Here is a 15,552-nt window from a genome sequence, read left to right as displayed (position 1 = left end):
AATGAACCATTGGGACCTCATCAAGATAAAAAGCTTTTGCACAGCAAAAGAAACAGTCAACAAAACCAAAAGACAACTGAAAGAATGGGAGAAGATATTTGCAAATGACATATCAAATAAAGGGCTAGTATCCAAAATCTATAAAGAACTTCTTAAACTCAACACCCAAAGAACAAACGATCCAATCAAGAAATGGGCAGAAGACATGAACAGACATTTTTCCAAGGAAGACATCCAAATGGCCAACAGACACATGAAAAAGTGCTCAACATCGCTAGGCATCAGGGAAATCCAAATCAAAACCTCAATGAGAGACCACCTCACACCCAGTCAGAATGGCTAAAATTAACAAGTCAGGAAACGACAGATGTTGGCGGGGATGCGGAGAAAGGGGAACCCTCCTACACTGTTGGTGGGAATGTAAGCTGGTGCAGCCACTCTGGAAAACAGTATGGAGGTTCCTCAAAAAGTTGAAAATAGAGCTACCATACGATCCAGCAATTACACTACTGGGTATTTACCCCAAAGATACAAATGTAGGGATCCGAAGGGGTATGTGCACCCCGATGTTTATAGCAGCAATGTCCACAATAGCCAAACTGTGGAAAGAGCCAAGATGTCCGTCGACAGATGAATGGATAAAGAAGAAGTGGTATATATATACAATGGAATATTATGCAGCCATCAAAAGGAATGATATCTTGCCATTTGCAACGACGTGGATAGAACTGGAGAGTGTCATGCTGAGCGAAATAAGTCAATCAGAGAAAGACATGTATCATATGACCTCACTGATATGAGGAATTCTTAATCCCAGGAAACAAACTGAGTGTTGCTGGAGTGGGGGTGGGTGGGAAGGATGGGGTGACTGGGTGATAGACATTGGGGAGGCTATGTGCTATGGTGAGCGCTGTGAATTGTGCAAGACTGTTGAATCAAAGATCTGTACCTCTGAAACAAATAATACATTATATGTTAAAAAAAAGAAGAAAATAGCAGGAGGGGAAGTATGAAGTGGGGGAAATCGGAGAGGGAGATGAACCATGAGAGACGATGGACTCTGAAAAACAAACTGAGGGTTCTAGAAGGGAGGGGGGTGGGTTTCCAGATATCTAGAGGTTATGGAGGAGCTCTCAGGGAATACAGGCAGGGAAATGCCATGTTTGTGCTTTCCCTTGGCCTTGCTACAGCTCCTGGTATCTCCTAAAAAGGAGCTTTTCACCCAGGGGATGCCCCCAGAGCATTGGGATGGGTTAGTCTGGTGATGGGTTATTAAAGAGGGCACGTTCTGCATGGATCACTGGGTGTTATATGCAAACAATGAATCATGGAACACTACAGCAAAAACTAATGATGTAATGTATGGTGATTAACATAACATAATAATAAAAAAATAAGTAAATAAATAAAGAGGGCATGTATTGAATGGAGCACTGGGTGTTATATGCAAACAATGAATCATGGAACACTACAGCAAAAACTAATGATGTAATGTATGGTGATTAACATAACATAATAATAAAAAATAAATAAATAAATAAAGAGGGCACGTATTGAATGGAGCACCGGGTGTTATACGCAAACAATGAATCATGGAACACTACAGCAAAAACTAATGATGTAATGTATGGGGACTAACATAACATAATAAAATAAAAAAAAACTAATGATGTAATGAATGGTGACTAACATAACATAATATAATAAAATTAAATAAAAAAAATAAAGTATGCAAATATATACAGTCCTGTGGGACTGCAGTAGTAACCTCTGCTGGCCTCCAGACCAGAGCTGAATTCAACCTCTTAGGCTGAAGCTCTAAGACAAGTATAGAGGTCTTTTTCGTAGAAAAGGGGGTATATTTTTAGTCTGCTGCTTATGTTGTGCCCTGGGGGTATTAGCCTCACAAAAACTCTCTCTCTAATTACAGTTACGGTCCCTTGGGACCCAGGAACACAAGCAGCTTTACCACCAGAGCCAGGCAATCAAGGAGCATCCCCTGTGTGGGCTGCACATGCCCACCACCTTGAGCAAGGTTGTGGGAGAGCGCAGGGCCAGCGCACGCCCACTGGCACTATCAAGGCAGAGGGACAGCACAAAAATGATTCCTGGCAGTGCCCCATCCCTACAGAGAGTATCAGCAACCTCTGCTCCTCTGGAAGATGCTTTAAGATCAGCAAATGGATCTCCTTCGCATTGTAGTCTGGGTGCCTGTCGAAAGTGCTGCTTTTGCACCCGTCTCTGCGGTGAGTGAGTCTGTGCACAAACCCTTTAAGAAATGTGTCTCCTGAGCATGAGTCCCCGTTGGTTTTCAGAGTCAGACATTTTGTGGGACTCATCCCTCCACTGCAGGTCCCAAGGGTTGGGGTGTCTTGATGTGGGGCATGAACCCCTCAGTTCTGAGGGAGAAGCTCTGAATTTGTGAGACCCCTCCTGATTGTGGGTTGCCACGCTGTGGGTGGGGTGTTAGGTGAGACCTTGTCTCTGTCACTCCTACCCATTTGGAGGTAGCCCTTTTACTGTTTGTTGTGAGGAGCTGTTCTGCTAGTTTTTAAGTCTTTTTCAGAGGGAATTGATCCATACGTAGTTGTAGATTCAGTGTGTCTACAGGAGGAGGTGAGTTCAGAATGTCCCTAGGCTGCCTTAAAAAGTCCTGTCCTGTGTCCCTCTTAAAGAGTTAATTCTGCATTCTTAGGATCTTTGGCTAAAGGACTTCAAACCACCTTCCCCTTTGTGACATGCTCTCAGAGGGTGGGGAAATTAGAGATCATTTTAAAATTACATTCCTTTAAAAAAAATAAAACAGCTTAATACATTTGATTCACAATTCCACTTACTGGAATTTGTTCTAAGGCAATAACCTAAAGTACAGACAATTGCAAATGCAAAGATATTTACTGTAGCGTTGACTGTGATAAGCAAAATCAACTGAAAATAACCTCTATATCCACAACACAGACTTGGTAAGTTAACTCCAGTATACCCAGTCAGTGGAATCATATGCAGCCCCTGAAAAGCATGTTGTTAAAGAATATCTACTGACATGGGGAAACATTTATAAGGCAGGTTATGAATGTAATATAACTAGCATATGTATGAAAAAAAAAAAAGCATGGAGAAAATTCTAAGACATATACCAAGATGCTAACAATGATTATTTTGGGTAGTGGGATTAAAGTTAACATTTTCCTACGGTGTTTTCAAGTTTTTTCATATTGAATAACTACTAAGTTTATAAAATAAACTACTAATTAAGTTTATAACCATAAATTAAGTTTCTAAGAAAACTGAATAAACATTATTTTTTAAAAAGCTGAGGCATTTGAGGGCCCCCAGTTTTTTTGATGGGGCAGTGCATTGGTAGGAGCCTGTTGAGGGAAGATTGAGCACCGATAAACATTCTCAAGAAAGATAATTTAGGAAAAATAGATGACATGCTAACTCACTGTTTCCTTGAAAGACCTGATAGTCAGAATTTAAGTGAACAAAAATTTATATTATAAAATATACATATATAAGTTTTTTTAAAAAGTGGGATTTGTGGTAATTTTTCTTTCTTTTTAATGTATTTTTAAATTTTAAATATTAAATACTCCCTAATGGGCATGTTATTACATTTTTTTCCTGACCTAGTAAATGAAAAGGCTGAACTCCCATGAAAAGCTAAACTTAAGGGCCTTGAGGACAAAAATGTGCAATATTTTTCTTGATTTTCTCCTTGGCGTCCACCACGGACCCAAGTGCGTTTTTGTAAGTGGGTCAAATACCAGCTGGATGGTTACTATATCAAGCTGGATTTCTGTGCTACTCATGTTCCTTCTTAGTGCATGGAATTGCAAAATAATCAGTCACATATTAAACTGAAAAATAAATGAAATAAAATAAAATACAATAAAAATGAGTAGCATGAGTATTGCTTTCAGAATTGAGAATAAAACATTTCTGTTTCTTCAGGAAAATAGCTGGCAGTAAAGAGATAAATCCCTGGATAAGAATCAAGAGCTTTTCTAAACATACAGCCAGCCATCAATTGCTTATTTGGTTTTGTGACCAGGATCCATGGATCCACCCTCAGCATTTGTCTCTCATCCGGCCAGACAGGGGACATGGACTTGTTAATCATGTAGGGATGTGTGGTGATTGGGAAAAAGCTTCAGAACATGTTGTTTCCATCTGCTCAGCCACTTGATGGTCCAAATCCAAAGCAGATGGTTGGGTCTTCTCTAAAACATGTGGACCCAGGACCATGAAACTCTATCTGAGCCTCAGAAGCTGTCCTTCTTACAAGATCAAAACCCAAGCTGTTATGAAACCTATGAAATTAAATTCATTCTAGGCCTCTAATATGGAGATAGCATAGTCCTCAGTGCAGAAACAATAACAGTTAAAGTACATCTTTACAAAGCATTTGATACATGGGAACACATTTCTCCATATTTAAAATTCTCTTGACATAGTAATAAAAGAGGCAGAACAAGTCTCACTAGCCCCATATTATAAAAGAATAAACCAAAACATAGATTGAGTATTTCGCCCAATGTTATCCAGTACATTCGTGGAAGAGGTGGGATGTGGACCCCAGAGTTCCTGATTTTTTTAAGTCTGTTTTATTGAGATATAATTTACATACAATAAAATCTACCCATTTTAAGCATACAATCCCTTGGTTTTTGACAATTTATACAGTTATGTGATCACTGACACAGGATACAGAATATTTTCATTACCTCACAAGTTTCTTTTTGTCCTTGGTAGTCAGTCTCCTTCTACTCCCACCCTTTGGTCTCTGGCAACTGCTGAATTGGATTCTATTACTATAGTTGTGCCTTTTCCAGTGTTTCATATAAGTGGGATCATACAGCATATGGTCTTGTATCTGACTTTGAGAGCTTAGCATAATGCTTTTGAGATTTATCCATGTTGTGTGTGCCAGTAGTCCAAGTGTTTTTTTTTATTGCTTAGTAGTATTCCATGGTGACAGTATTTTATTGTGCATTCTATTTTATCCTACTAGAAGTCTATTGTGATTTATGAATACATCACAATTTGTTCAACTATTTACCTTTGATCCATCTTTACTTTGGGATCTACTAACATGTTGAGGGATGTTTGACTCTCCCATGATGTTCACCTCTATCTAAGCTCCATGAGGGCAGGGAGAGTGTCTGTCTGATTCATGGCTATTTCCCCAATGCCTAACATGATGTCTGGCACAGAGGATGTGCTAAAGAAAAAATGTGTGGACAAATGCATGGATGAACAAATGAATAAATGAACACAATATGGCAGTCTAGCTAATCAACTGAGAAGGGAGACTACCCTGGAAAGAGAACCACATCATTAAACTCATTTTGATAGTTTTCAGGTTCTGGGTACCATACATAACCTCTCTGAGCTTAGTCTTGTAAAATGAGGCCAGTAATTCTTACCTTATGGGATTGTTATGAGAATTTAATGAAATGGCTTATGTAAAGCATCTTACACAGGGCCTGCCTGGTCATCAGTGCCTAATAGGTCATCTGGTTATTATCATAATAATTGCTATTATTTAGATAAGAAGAAATGGCATTCAAGGTAGGAAACTTTGTAGGCAGTTAGCAAACTGCTCTTCCCAGAAATTCAACTGAAAAACCCAAGGGGTGGCTAATGTTCTTCCTTTCCTGTTATGTGGAGTCACTTAGTCCATCCATTCATAGGCCGTCAGTGACTCGCATACTTGCTTGCATGTTTGTGTAGAGCTGTCCTCATGTGTGTTTTGCAAAGTGGCTGCCACGGTAGTCTTCCTGCTCTCATCATTGGTGATTAGAAGATGAATTTATGTTTACAAATTTGATTCAGCCTATGAATGTGAGCAGACCTGCTCACATTCTTAGCTAGTCTACTTACTTTGACTAATGACCCTTAGAATTTCCAATAATGTCCCCACACAAACCCTTCCATTACCTTCCCCCTGTGCTAATTCAGATTTCTATTAAGGTGTCAGGTATTGCAGCTGGTCCTAAACAGAGCTGCTGGCCACTTGCCTGAAAAAATCTGCTGCAAATTCCCATTTGTTTTCTAAGAGGGTTAGCTTTCTTGTTCTCTGGATCAAGTTACACGTGTGACTTACCATCATCTTGCTTCCATTAAATGACCTCAAAACTGAATGACTTCTCCCAGGACAAAGAAAAATCCCCAAACCAAGCCTCACCCATTCTTTCTCCAACATCATCTCTCTCTGAAGAATTTCATCTGTTGGTGCTTGCCTCACCCCAGCCTGTAGCTTTGGCATTATTCTCTATGACTAACACTGTCTCACTCCTTAAAATGCTTAAGAGTCCAAGAATCCTCAGATGACCAGGAAGGTCTTTGTAGCTAATAATTAAATGTCCCTTTTGCAATTTAAGCTTGCTTCTTTGTACCCTAACTTCGGGGACAGTAGTGTTGAAATAAATTTCCAAGGCTAGATGGAGCCACTCTTGTTCAGGGTGCCACATCAGTAAACCGAACTTCTGTGATCCTGTAAATGCTCCACTTGACCAGAAAGGCAGTGTATCCAGTCAGCCAATCCCCAAACGCTAAGCCAACTCAGGGCTCTATACTTATTTCCTTGCTCCTTGATCTTTCTAAATAAGGTCAGATATGCCACCCCAGTTGATCATGCCCTGTTTCTGTGTTGCTGCTTCTAACGCTTTATAAAACTCTTTCTTGCCAAAAATCCCTTGGGAAGAGCACTCCACTGCTTATGAGGCACAGTGCTCCCCAAATCTGTGGACTGTTTTCCCTTGGATAAAAGATCAAACTAATTGCTCAGTTGTTTTGGTTTTGGCATTTCACGGTAGAAAACAGTTGGACCTCTTTCTCTTTAGAATCACATTTCCTTTCAAAGGAAAGCCCATTCCCAACTGTGTCTTCCCTTTACTTAACAATTCCCATGTGTTTGGTCTTCCTCCCAGATGCCATGGTCGAACTTGGCCTCTTGGGCTGTGATGACCCTTGTAATTATCAGAGGTTATAGACTTTTCCTAAAATCAGGGGGCAATCCTGTAGCTCTCTGCTGAGTCTGTTTCAACGGCAAGTAGTCTACAAGGGCTCAATAAGTGGGAAAAGAATTGGCAAACGATAAAGTAAGCCTCTTGTCTGATTCTTCCCCGCAGCATGAAATATGGGCCACCATGTGTTCTTTAGGTCCTGTAAAGGAAGAAAAGCTGAAGCCAAACCCACTGAATGCCCACCTGGACATGGAGAGGGGCTTTTCAGGTATCTCAGTGCCCAGGACAGTAGAAAGTCTCTGCTTGGCTTTCCAATGGAGGCCGCTGGAATTGGTCTTGGTGCAGTGCAAAATTGCCTGCAAGGTCAGTGGGTCTCCCATTTTCCATGTAGGATTCACCCTCATGCTTGTTAAAATGTGAGTTTTTAAGCTGGTCCCCAGAAAGGCTGTTCCTAGAGGTGTTCTGAAGTGGATTTCTGTACTGAAGATCTTTCTAATTCTTAATGTCTTATATGTCCCCACTAGGAAACTGGAGGCTGCTATGATCTTCTGATTTTCTTATAAAAAGGGAACTGGGGGTAAGCTAACTACTAAGCACAATCAGAGTGGAAGCATCTGGTTAACATCAGCTCCCTAGAGCCCTGTTTATCACAGTGTATTCCATAGACTACCTGCATGGGAATCATGAGGGTATTTTTTGAAAATGTAGATTCCTGGCTCTCAGCCCTGACTTGAATTAGAATTTCCAAATTCCAGGCCCAGGAATCTGTACTTTAACACACTTTCCAGGGGATGTTGAAAGACGCTATAGAGCTTGAGAACTGTTTTCCTATGGGCTGAGTCTTCTTAGTAAATGGCTGGAGATGGATGCTATGGAATAGGGGGCCTACATGTTGCAGCTTGGTGTCAGAGGCCTCAGCCCTGGGCTGCTGGGGCCAGTTGTAGGTAGAGAAGGCTGCCTCTCAGGTGGTATTCTAGGAGCATTGCCAGGAGTTGTGTGGCTTTGGGCAGGTTTCTTAATCTTTCTGTGTCAGTTTATTAATCTTTAAAGCGGGCATAATAGTAGTGCCTGCTAATAGAATTGTTGTGAGGACTAAATGTATAATTACACTTTAAATGCTCAGAGCAGTGTCTGGCCCACAGGAAAAACTATGTACATGTCAGTTGCAGCTGCCGCTACTTCCGTTATAATTGTTATCCCAATCTCTGCCATCTAGGGCGTCCGTTCTCTAAAACCCAGGAGTCAGCAAACTGTGGCCCTTTATCTGTTTTTGTAAATAAAGTTTTATTGGAATGCAGCCATGCTCATTCCTTTATGTTATTATCTACAGCTGCTCTCCTGCCCCAACAGTAGAGTTAAATGGTTGCTACAAGGACCGTATGACCCACAAAGGCTAAAATATTTACTCTTTGACCCTCTTTAGAAAAAGTTTGCCAACTCTTGTTCTAAATGCCTTTGAGCCCCTGTTAAATGTTGATCACCCGAAGGAACAGCAAAGGCGGTTGTGTCAGAGGTTAACTGGTGGTCTGATTGCCTGTTCAGGGCAAGCCATGTGAGTGAAACAGAAAGTGGCAAGTGGACAAAGCCGAGGGCAGAGAACATCCTGAAAAGAGCCTGGAGGTATAGGACTTTGCCAGTCTGGAGGGGGTCCTGGCCTCAGCTTTTATTTATTTTTTTAAATTTTTAAAATTTTTTTAAATTTTTATTTATTTATTTTTTTTAAGATTTTACTTTTTATTTGATAGAGAGAGACACAGAGAGAGAGGAAACACAAGCAGGCGGAGTGGGAGAGGGAGAAGCAGGCTTCCCACCGAGGAGGGAGCCCAATGCGGGGCTCGATCCCAGGACCCTGAGATCATGACCTGAGCCGAAGGCAGACTCTTAACGGCTGAGCCACCCAGGCGCCCCTGGCCTCAGCTTTTATGAGGCTGGAGCCTGCCTGACAACAGGAAAGGGCTTTCCTTTGCCCACCTGCCAGTGACTTCTCTCTTCCAATCTTCATACTACTTCCTCAGTTGGTCAGTTTGTAAAATGTCCTCACTGAGATCAAAGCAAACCACTATATCTAATAGCTTCAAAGAAAATTATAGTTTACTGTATTTCATCCAGCATGATTATTAAGTGCCCATTGTGTCCTAGACACTGGGACAGGTACAGAAAATAAAACCTGGCCCTTGCCCCGTGGACTGCCTAATCTATCTTGGAACTGCAAAGCCATAAACTCTTCAAACCCAGGACTTAAGACTCCAGCCTTGTTCATTGGACACCCCGGGACATAAAGTGCCTACGATTGCAAATAACTGGTAACTAATTAACACCCAGAGTCAAGATCATAAAAAAGAAAATCACCTGGGGCAGGTTATGTCTGTTGAAGACCTATGATCCCATCAGTGGACGTTCGGCTGAGCAAGAAGCATGCTGAGCACTGTGTTCTTCTTGCCTGTCTTTTGCCAGAAGGCAGTGTGCGTGGATAGAAAGAGCTATAGTTGCCCGAATGCTTCCTATGTCTCTGGTACTTGTGCTTTATGCAGGCTATCTCACTGAATCCTTATACTAATCCCATTAAGTAGGCACCACTATCCAATTTACACAAGGAAAGCAGGTGCTCAAAATGGCCCAGCTAGTCAATGGCAGAAGTGGGATTTAAATTCCTGTCCATCTGACTCCAAGGCTGTTGTTACAGTATATCATTTAGGTAAGTTTAAGAAGGAAGGGAAAGATAAAAGCATATCAGGGGGCAGGGAAAAGTGGAGAGAATTCAACAGCCCCACGACTGCCTCTTTGAAGAACTAACATCTGAGATTTAGCAGGAGGGGTACCAAGGCAAGAGTGTTGCCCTTTTCTTTAGAAAACAAAATAGCAAAGCCCTAAACCCCTACTTCCTGGCTCCAGAATGAACAGATATTCAGTCCTTTAATTATGTTTAAGAAGTAAAAGTCTCCTGGCTTTTCCTCCCATATGCTCAGAGCCAATTATTCTCATGAAGTTGATGTTTTTTCAAGTCCGTCCCCACCCATTTTTTAATTGTTAAGATTGTATTGGCTGACGTAAGCCATGTTAGCTGTTGGGCAAGTTCAGGTTCTTTTGGAGAACACTGGTGGCTTCCCGTGGTTGGGGAGTGTGGGAGATGCTCTCTACACCGTCTTACAACCTCCCGGTCTGTGCCTATAGTGGAAAGGAAGCAATCACAGATTTCCTCAGTCCATCCAAGGCTGGCCCCTGGCTGTCATGCCTCCAGTTTTATAGCTCAGGAAGTCCCACGTTCTGCATCGGGAAATGCTTTTCTGACAGCAAGTGCTCTTCTGACCACAGGACTGGCCCATCTGCCCCCACAGTAGGCCTGAGGTGGAGATAGGCAAGCCCTGGACCTTGAAGATTGCTCTGACACCAAAGAGTCTCATACCTCTTGTATGCAAGAGTTGGAGGGTGTATAAATACACGCAGTACCTCTCTCCAGCACGGCATTCAGTAACATAATGTTGGTAGCTTGAAATTGACCACAGTGGGGGCATTGACACCCTAGAAATCAGCAAACACTACACATGAAGGCTTGTTCACTCTGAGAACTGATTGTTGAACATTTATCTGTGCATGACTGAATATACCCCATTTTTTCTTCCAGTATGAATACATTTTTCTAGTTCTTTCCTATTACAAAAAAATAGCACAATGAATGTTATATGGTACTTTGTGTACATATGTGTATATTTCTTTAGGCTATATACCTGGAAGTGGACTTTTTAACTTATAAACTATGCACATTTCAACCTACGAGATAGCATCAGATTGCTGGTCTACCAGCAGTATGTAAGACTTTCCGTTTCCTCACATTCTTGTTGACACTCGGTATGGCCAGCCTTCTTCATTTATGCCAATCTGAGCTTGAGGTGGCATTTCATTGTTATTTGAACTGATATATTTTTTTCTTTTTTATGTCCTTTGATAATTGCCTTAAAATATTTCCATAAAATGTTTATTCATTCTTTGTTAGATTTAAGTACTTTATGGTTATTTTATAGATTATTTTTATTTCTATTGTGAAACAGATGAGGAATGCTATGGCTGGTGTATAGAAATGTTACTGATTTTTATATGCTCATGTCAGTATTAACCTTTTCAAACATTTCTGGTCTGGGGAGCTTGAGATTTTATGTTAAACTTGGTATCTGCCCTTAAAAGCGTTAACGACATTTTCTTTGGTTACTTTTTTTAATGCCACGGTACATATGTGAGGGTCAAAGTTTCTAAGATGACAGCCAGGGCAAGGTCCAAAAAGTATTTATCACAATGTGTCTTTGGTAAGTCTGTTCATTCGCAACAATGGTTTGGACGAAATCCACTTGTGTTCTCTCTTTCACCTTGTTTTTTGCCCACATAGCAGCTGTATCAGTAAGTAGAGTTCTGCTCTTCTGGATATTTAGAAATATTAATTCTAGTATATGTTATGTATTTTCTGTATGTTTATTTTCTTTCAGATTAAGCGTCTCTCTAAAGGAAATGGTAAGAATCAATTGAAATGCACAGAGTGTTTCTGAACTTTCTTTCTTTTGTTCAACAAGATCAGTAACAATTTTTTTCCTACTTTTAACAGTACATGATGAAGAGTTTCATGAACAGAAGGATATTTCAGAAATCAACTTAGGTGGGTTCAATTTCTGCCTTATTAGTGCTTTGAAATAATTTTAAATCTTATGCTCCAATTGCTGTAAAGCTCTTGCTTTCATGATAGGGTACTGGGTAACTTTAGGGGAGAAATATCTATTGGTGCTTCATTAGAATTTACAGAGTTTCTGAAAAATGGAAATGTGGAAAGAGAATGATGGTTATACCAAATTTTCTAGAGGAACTAGTGAGTGCTCCATGGATCTAGAAGTACATCACATGATTTTTGTTTATAAAAATGTCAGTTTTCCTGTTTCTATTTTGAAAAGAGTGAAAAAAAGTGGATGATTATTCCACTTGCTACATATACACATGTATATGTATGTATGTATACATGTGTAGTATATGCCTAAGGTTACATTTAGTGGGGGGAAAACCCTAGCCCTTCTACTCGTGCATCATATTCATTAACACCTGTTTGCTCAGGACTTAGGGAAGAGTGTAAAGATGTTTCCATTTCAATGTCTTGTCTACAAACATTTTTCTTGAGGAACTCCATCAATCTGGTCCATTACTGAGAGGAGAGAGAAGCTGGGTTATCATCTCTTTTCTCTCTCTTATCCTGCTTCTAAGATGAGGGAGAAGCCTTTACATTCTGGGTATCTTTGGTTAGGATTGGCAAGCAGCAGAGATATTCATGATCTTAAACAGCTTACGGTCTACAAAAGCTTTACTTTCGATGCATGTTTATTTGTCAAATACTGCAGTAGAGTAAGGACTGTTATCATTTTGCAGGAAGGGACAGGAATTTCCTTGTTGTTGAGGTGACCTGCCCAGATCGCTGAGCTCAGTGCTATTTGAAGCCTACACAACTGAAAAGACCCATACCTAAGGGTTGAACTTCTGTGGCTTTTTCTCATTTACAGGGAAGGCAGGCTCATTGATACATAATTGGAAAATCTTGAAATGGTTTTATAGAAATAGTTTGGTAAGGTAAATGGGTGAATGGGCCCCAAGACTTCAGAGCCAGGCATAAAATTATCTCTGTTTAGTGTCAGGCAATCAAGGTATATGGACTCGAGAGAATCTGCTGTAGTTTAAAGCAGGGCTGGGACTAGAATGAGATTTACGATCTCATCCTAATTTGTCTAGACCAAAGAATTCTTTTACCTTAGAATCATTGTTTAGGCTTCTTCTCCACCACTCCCTCTGAGCTGTGACTCTGATGAAGAAATTTTACCATGTGGGTTTTTTTCTCTTTTTTAGGTCATTCCAACCCAGCTACCAGGATTCTTAGGGTTGGCCACAGAGCCAGATCCTATATCACAAAAACTATTCAGGAAAAATCACAGAGAGGGAATTGTCACCTTTTTCCCTGTCTTCTCTCCATGCCTCACAATTTAACCTTCTACCCCAAGATTTGTTGCTTTCAGTCTTTTCATTTCAGTAAAAGCAATTTTCCCCTTCTAGATCTGAAGGATCAGAACTTCTGAGTCTTATCTTTCTCTCAAGGTACACACCATCTATCAGCAAATACTATTAGATCTACCATCAAATTATATCATGGGTTGCGACTTCTCAACACTTTCTCTTTTCCTATTCCTCTCTAAGCCATCTGGTCTGGTCAGGTTCTTTCAGCCTCGTAACGGCTCTTGCCTTTCTGCCCTCACCCCGCACAGGCTATTCCTCAGAGGGGACAGAACTCTCCTTCTGATAGGATTCAGGCCATGTCACTTCTCTTATCCAATCTTCGTCGTTCAACACTGGCCAGTACTGATTGACATCTCGTCCAACACAGAACAAAAGCCCTAGAACCTTGATTCCCAAGATGTGTTCCATAGGCCAGTATCACCTATACCACCTAAGAGTTTTCTAGAAATGCAGCATCTTCAGTCTCATCTCAGACCTACAGAATCAGCACCTCCATGTTGACTGACCCCTGCTGATTCCCTGCACATTAAAGTTTGAGATGAGCTGACCCTGGCCAGCCATCTAATCTCACTTCCTACTGCTCTTTCCCCTACTTTCTTGGGTTCTCCAGCCACCCTGACCTCCTAGCTATTCCTCTACAGAGGTGAGTCTCAATGTGTGGTCTCCCCACCAGCAGCATCAGCATCTCCCGAGGACTTGTTAGAAGCGAAAATTCTCGAACCTTGCCCCAGACTTGCTGACTGAGAAATCCTGAGGGTGGGGCTCAGCTGTCTGGGTTTAACAAGCCCTCAGGAGATTCTCTTGCTAAAGTTTGGAAAGCTGCTCTAAGACATCAAGGCTTTCCTGCCTCTTTTTTTTTTTTTTTTTCTTTTTTCAGGATTTTATTTATTTATTTATTAGAGAGGATGGGAGAGAGAAGAGAGAAGCAGGCTCCGTGCTTAGCGGGAACCATGGGATCATGATCTGAGCCGAAAGCAGACGCTTAACCTGCTGAGCCACACAGGCACCCCTTGCCTCATTTCTATTTGCTCTTGCCTTTGCCCTCCATACTCTTCCTTTATTCCCCACTCCATCAGATTTCTGCTTCAATGCCACCTCCTCAGGGAGGCCTTCCCTGACCGCCCTTTATAAAATATCAAACCCCCTACCCCTCACCACTTTTCTCCCCTACTGTTCTTTTATTATTATTATTGCTTGTTATACCATCTGCTACTCAACATTTATGTGTTTGTCTCTCCTCCCTCCCCAGTCAAGAATGTCACCTCCCTGAGGGCTTTGTTTTATTCTCTGCTATATCCCTCGCATGTAGAACGAAGTCTAGCACACATGAAGTGCTTAATAAGTATATGCTGCCTGAGCAAATTGGTTAGAGAATCTCCTGAGGCTTATTTTTTTTTTAATTTTTATTCTTTAGAGAGAGTGTGCATATGTACTCTTCCACGTGAATGGGGGTGGGGGGGCGGTGGGCAGAGGGAGAAAGAGAGAGGGAGAGAGAGGGAGAGAGAGAATCATAAGCGGGCTCCTCGGACAGGGGGATCGATCCCACAATCCTGAGATCATGACCTGAGCTGAAATCAAGAGTCAGATGCCCAACCAATTGGGCTACCCAGGCACCCTTCCTGAGGCTTATTTTTAATGGATATATGCTTCTTTGGGAAGTGTCCCCCCCGACCCACTGCTGCACTCTCTTACCCTTGATGAGCCCATCTACACTGACCAACCTAGGGGCCAAGGTCTGAATGAGCTTGTTCATATCACTCTAGAAGAGCCCAGCTCTCACCTCCATCCCGAATCCAGGCCAGTGTCAGAAAATGCATGTGTTTGTTCATGACAAGCCTGAGCCAGAGTGTGGATAGACGGGCACATATTACCCCTACTGAAAAAGCAATTCAATACCTGGCTCCTACTGCCTGTGGGGCAGTCATATCAATGTTATTTGTCTTTGTTTAATTGTGCTGCTATCATATTCATAGGTTAGGTTTATGGAGGTTAAGAAATATGGGCATGGGGAAAGGGATCGTGATGCCTTAGTTAGTCATTAGCAAGTGAAACCACGACTTCTCCCAATACCTAAAACCCCAGTGGGGTCATTTACCATGAATGAGCCCTCAGCTTTGCCAAATAAGACCTCTGTTACCATGTGAGGCTGTGGTGATAACTCTCTAGCTTGATTTCCCAGCTGTAAATCAGGTGCTATTCTCAGAATGAAGTATGATCCACTGACCCTGTTTGAAGTATTTTGTGATTTACAGGGAAGGCTGTTTGTCAAACATGAAGGTTGTCATAAGAAGAGACATTCTTTTAAATGTTCATAAATTTTTCCCACAAGGATCTCCCTTTTAAGAATTCTATTTGCAAAAACACTATGTGGCCAGAATCAAGGAATACCATAAGGGAGGAAAGTTTATTATGCTAAGCTCCTGATAACAGATATTTGGAGATACAGTTTTTGAGTGGATCTATCCATATTTGCCTGGCCTTTATTGCAAGGGCGTTATCTTGAGCTTGGCTTCGGAGGGTACCAGTGTTTTTTCATGGGACAGAGCAA

General features: G+C 41.4%; 1 protein-coding gene across 1 annotated transcript in view; it reads left to right on the top strand.

The window, feature by feature from the left end:
* Positions 1-11,291: 11,291 nt before the first annotated feature.
* MEP1A (meprin A subunit alpha) overlaps positions 11,292-15,552 on the top strand; it is a 35,049-nt gene continuing 30,788 nt past the window's right edge. Inside the window, exons 1-3 of the mRNA XM_078054357.1 lie at positions 11,292-11,360; positions 11,447-11,471; positions 11,563-11,613. Coding sequence (XP_077910483.1) covers positions 11,292-11,360; positions 11,447-11,471; positions 11,563-11,613 — 145 coding nt within the window. The remainder of the gene's footprint in view (positions 11,361-11,446; positions 11,472-11,562; positions 11,614-15,552) is intronic.

The sequence above is a fragment of the Halichoerus grypus genome, chromosome 9, assembly GCF_964656455.1.
Source record: "Halichoerus grypus chromosome 9, mHalGry1.hap1.1, whole genome shotgun sequence".
NCBI classification, from domain to species: Eukaryota; Metazoa; Chordata; class Mammalia; order Carnivora; family Phocidae; genus Halichoerus; species Halichoerus grypus.
Note: the sequence above shows the minus strand (reverse complement) of the source record. Positions and strands in the feature narration are given on the sequence as shown.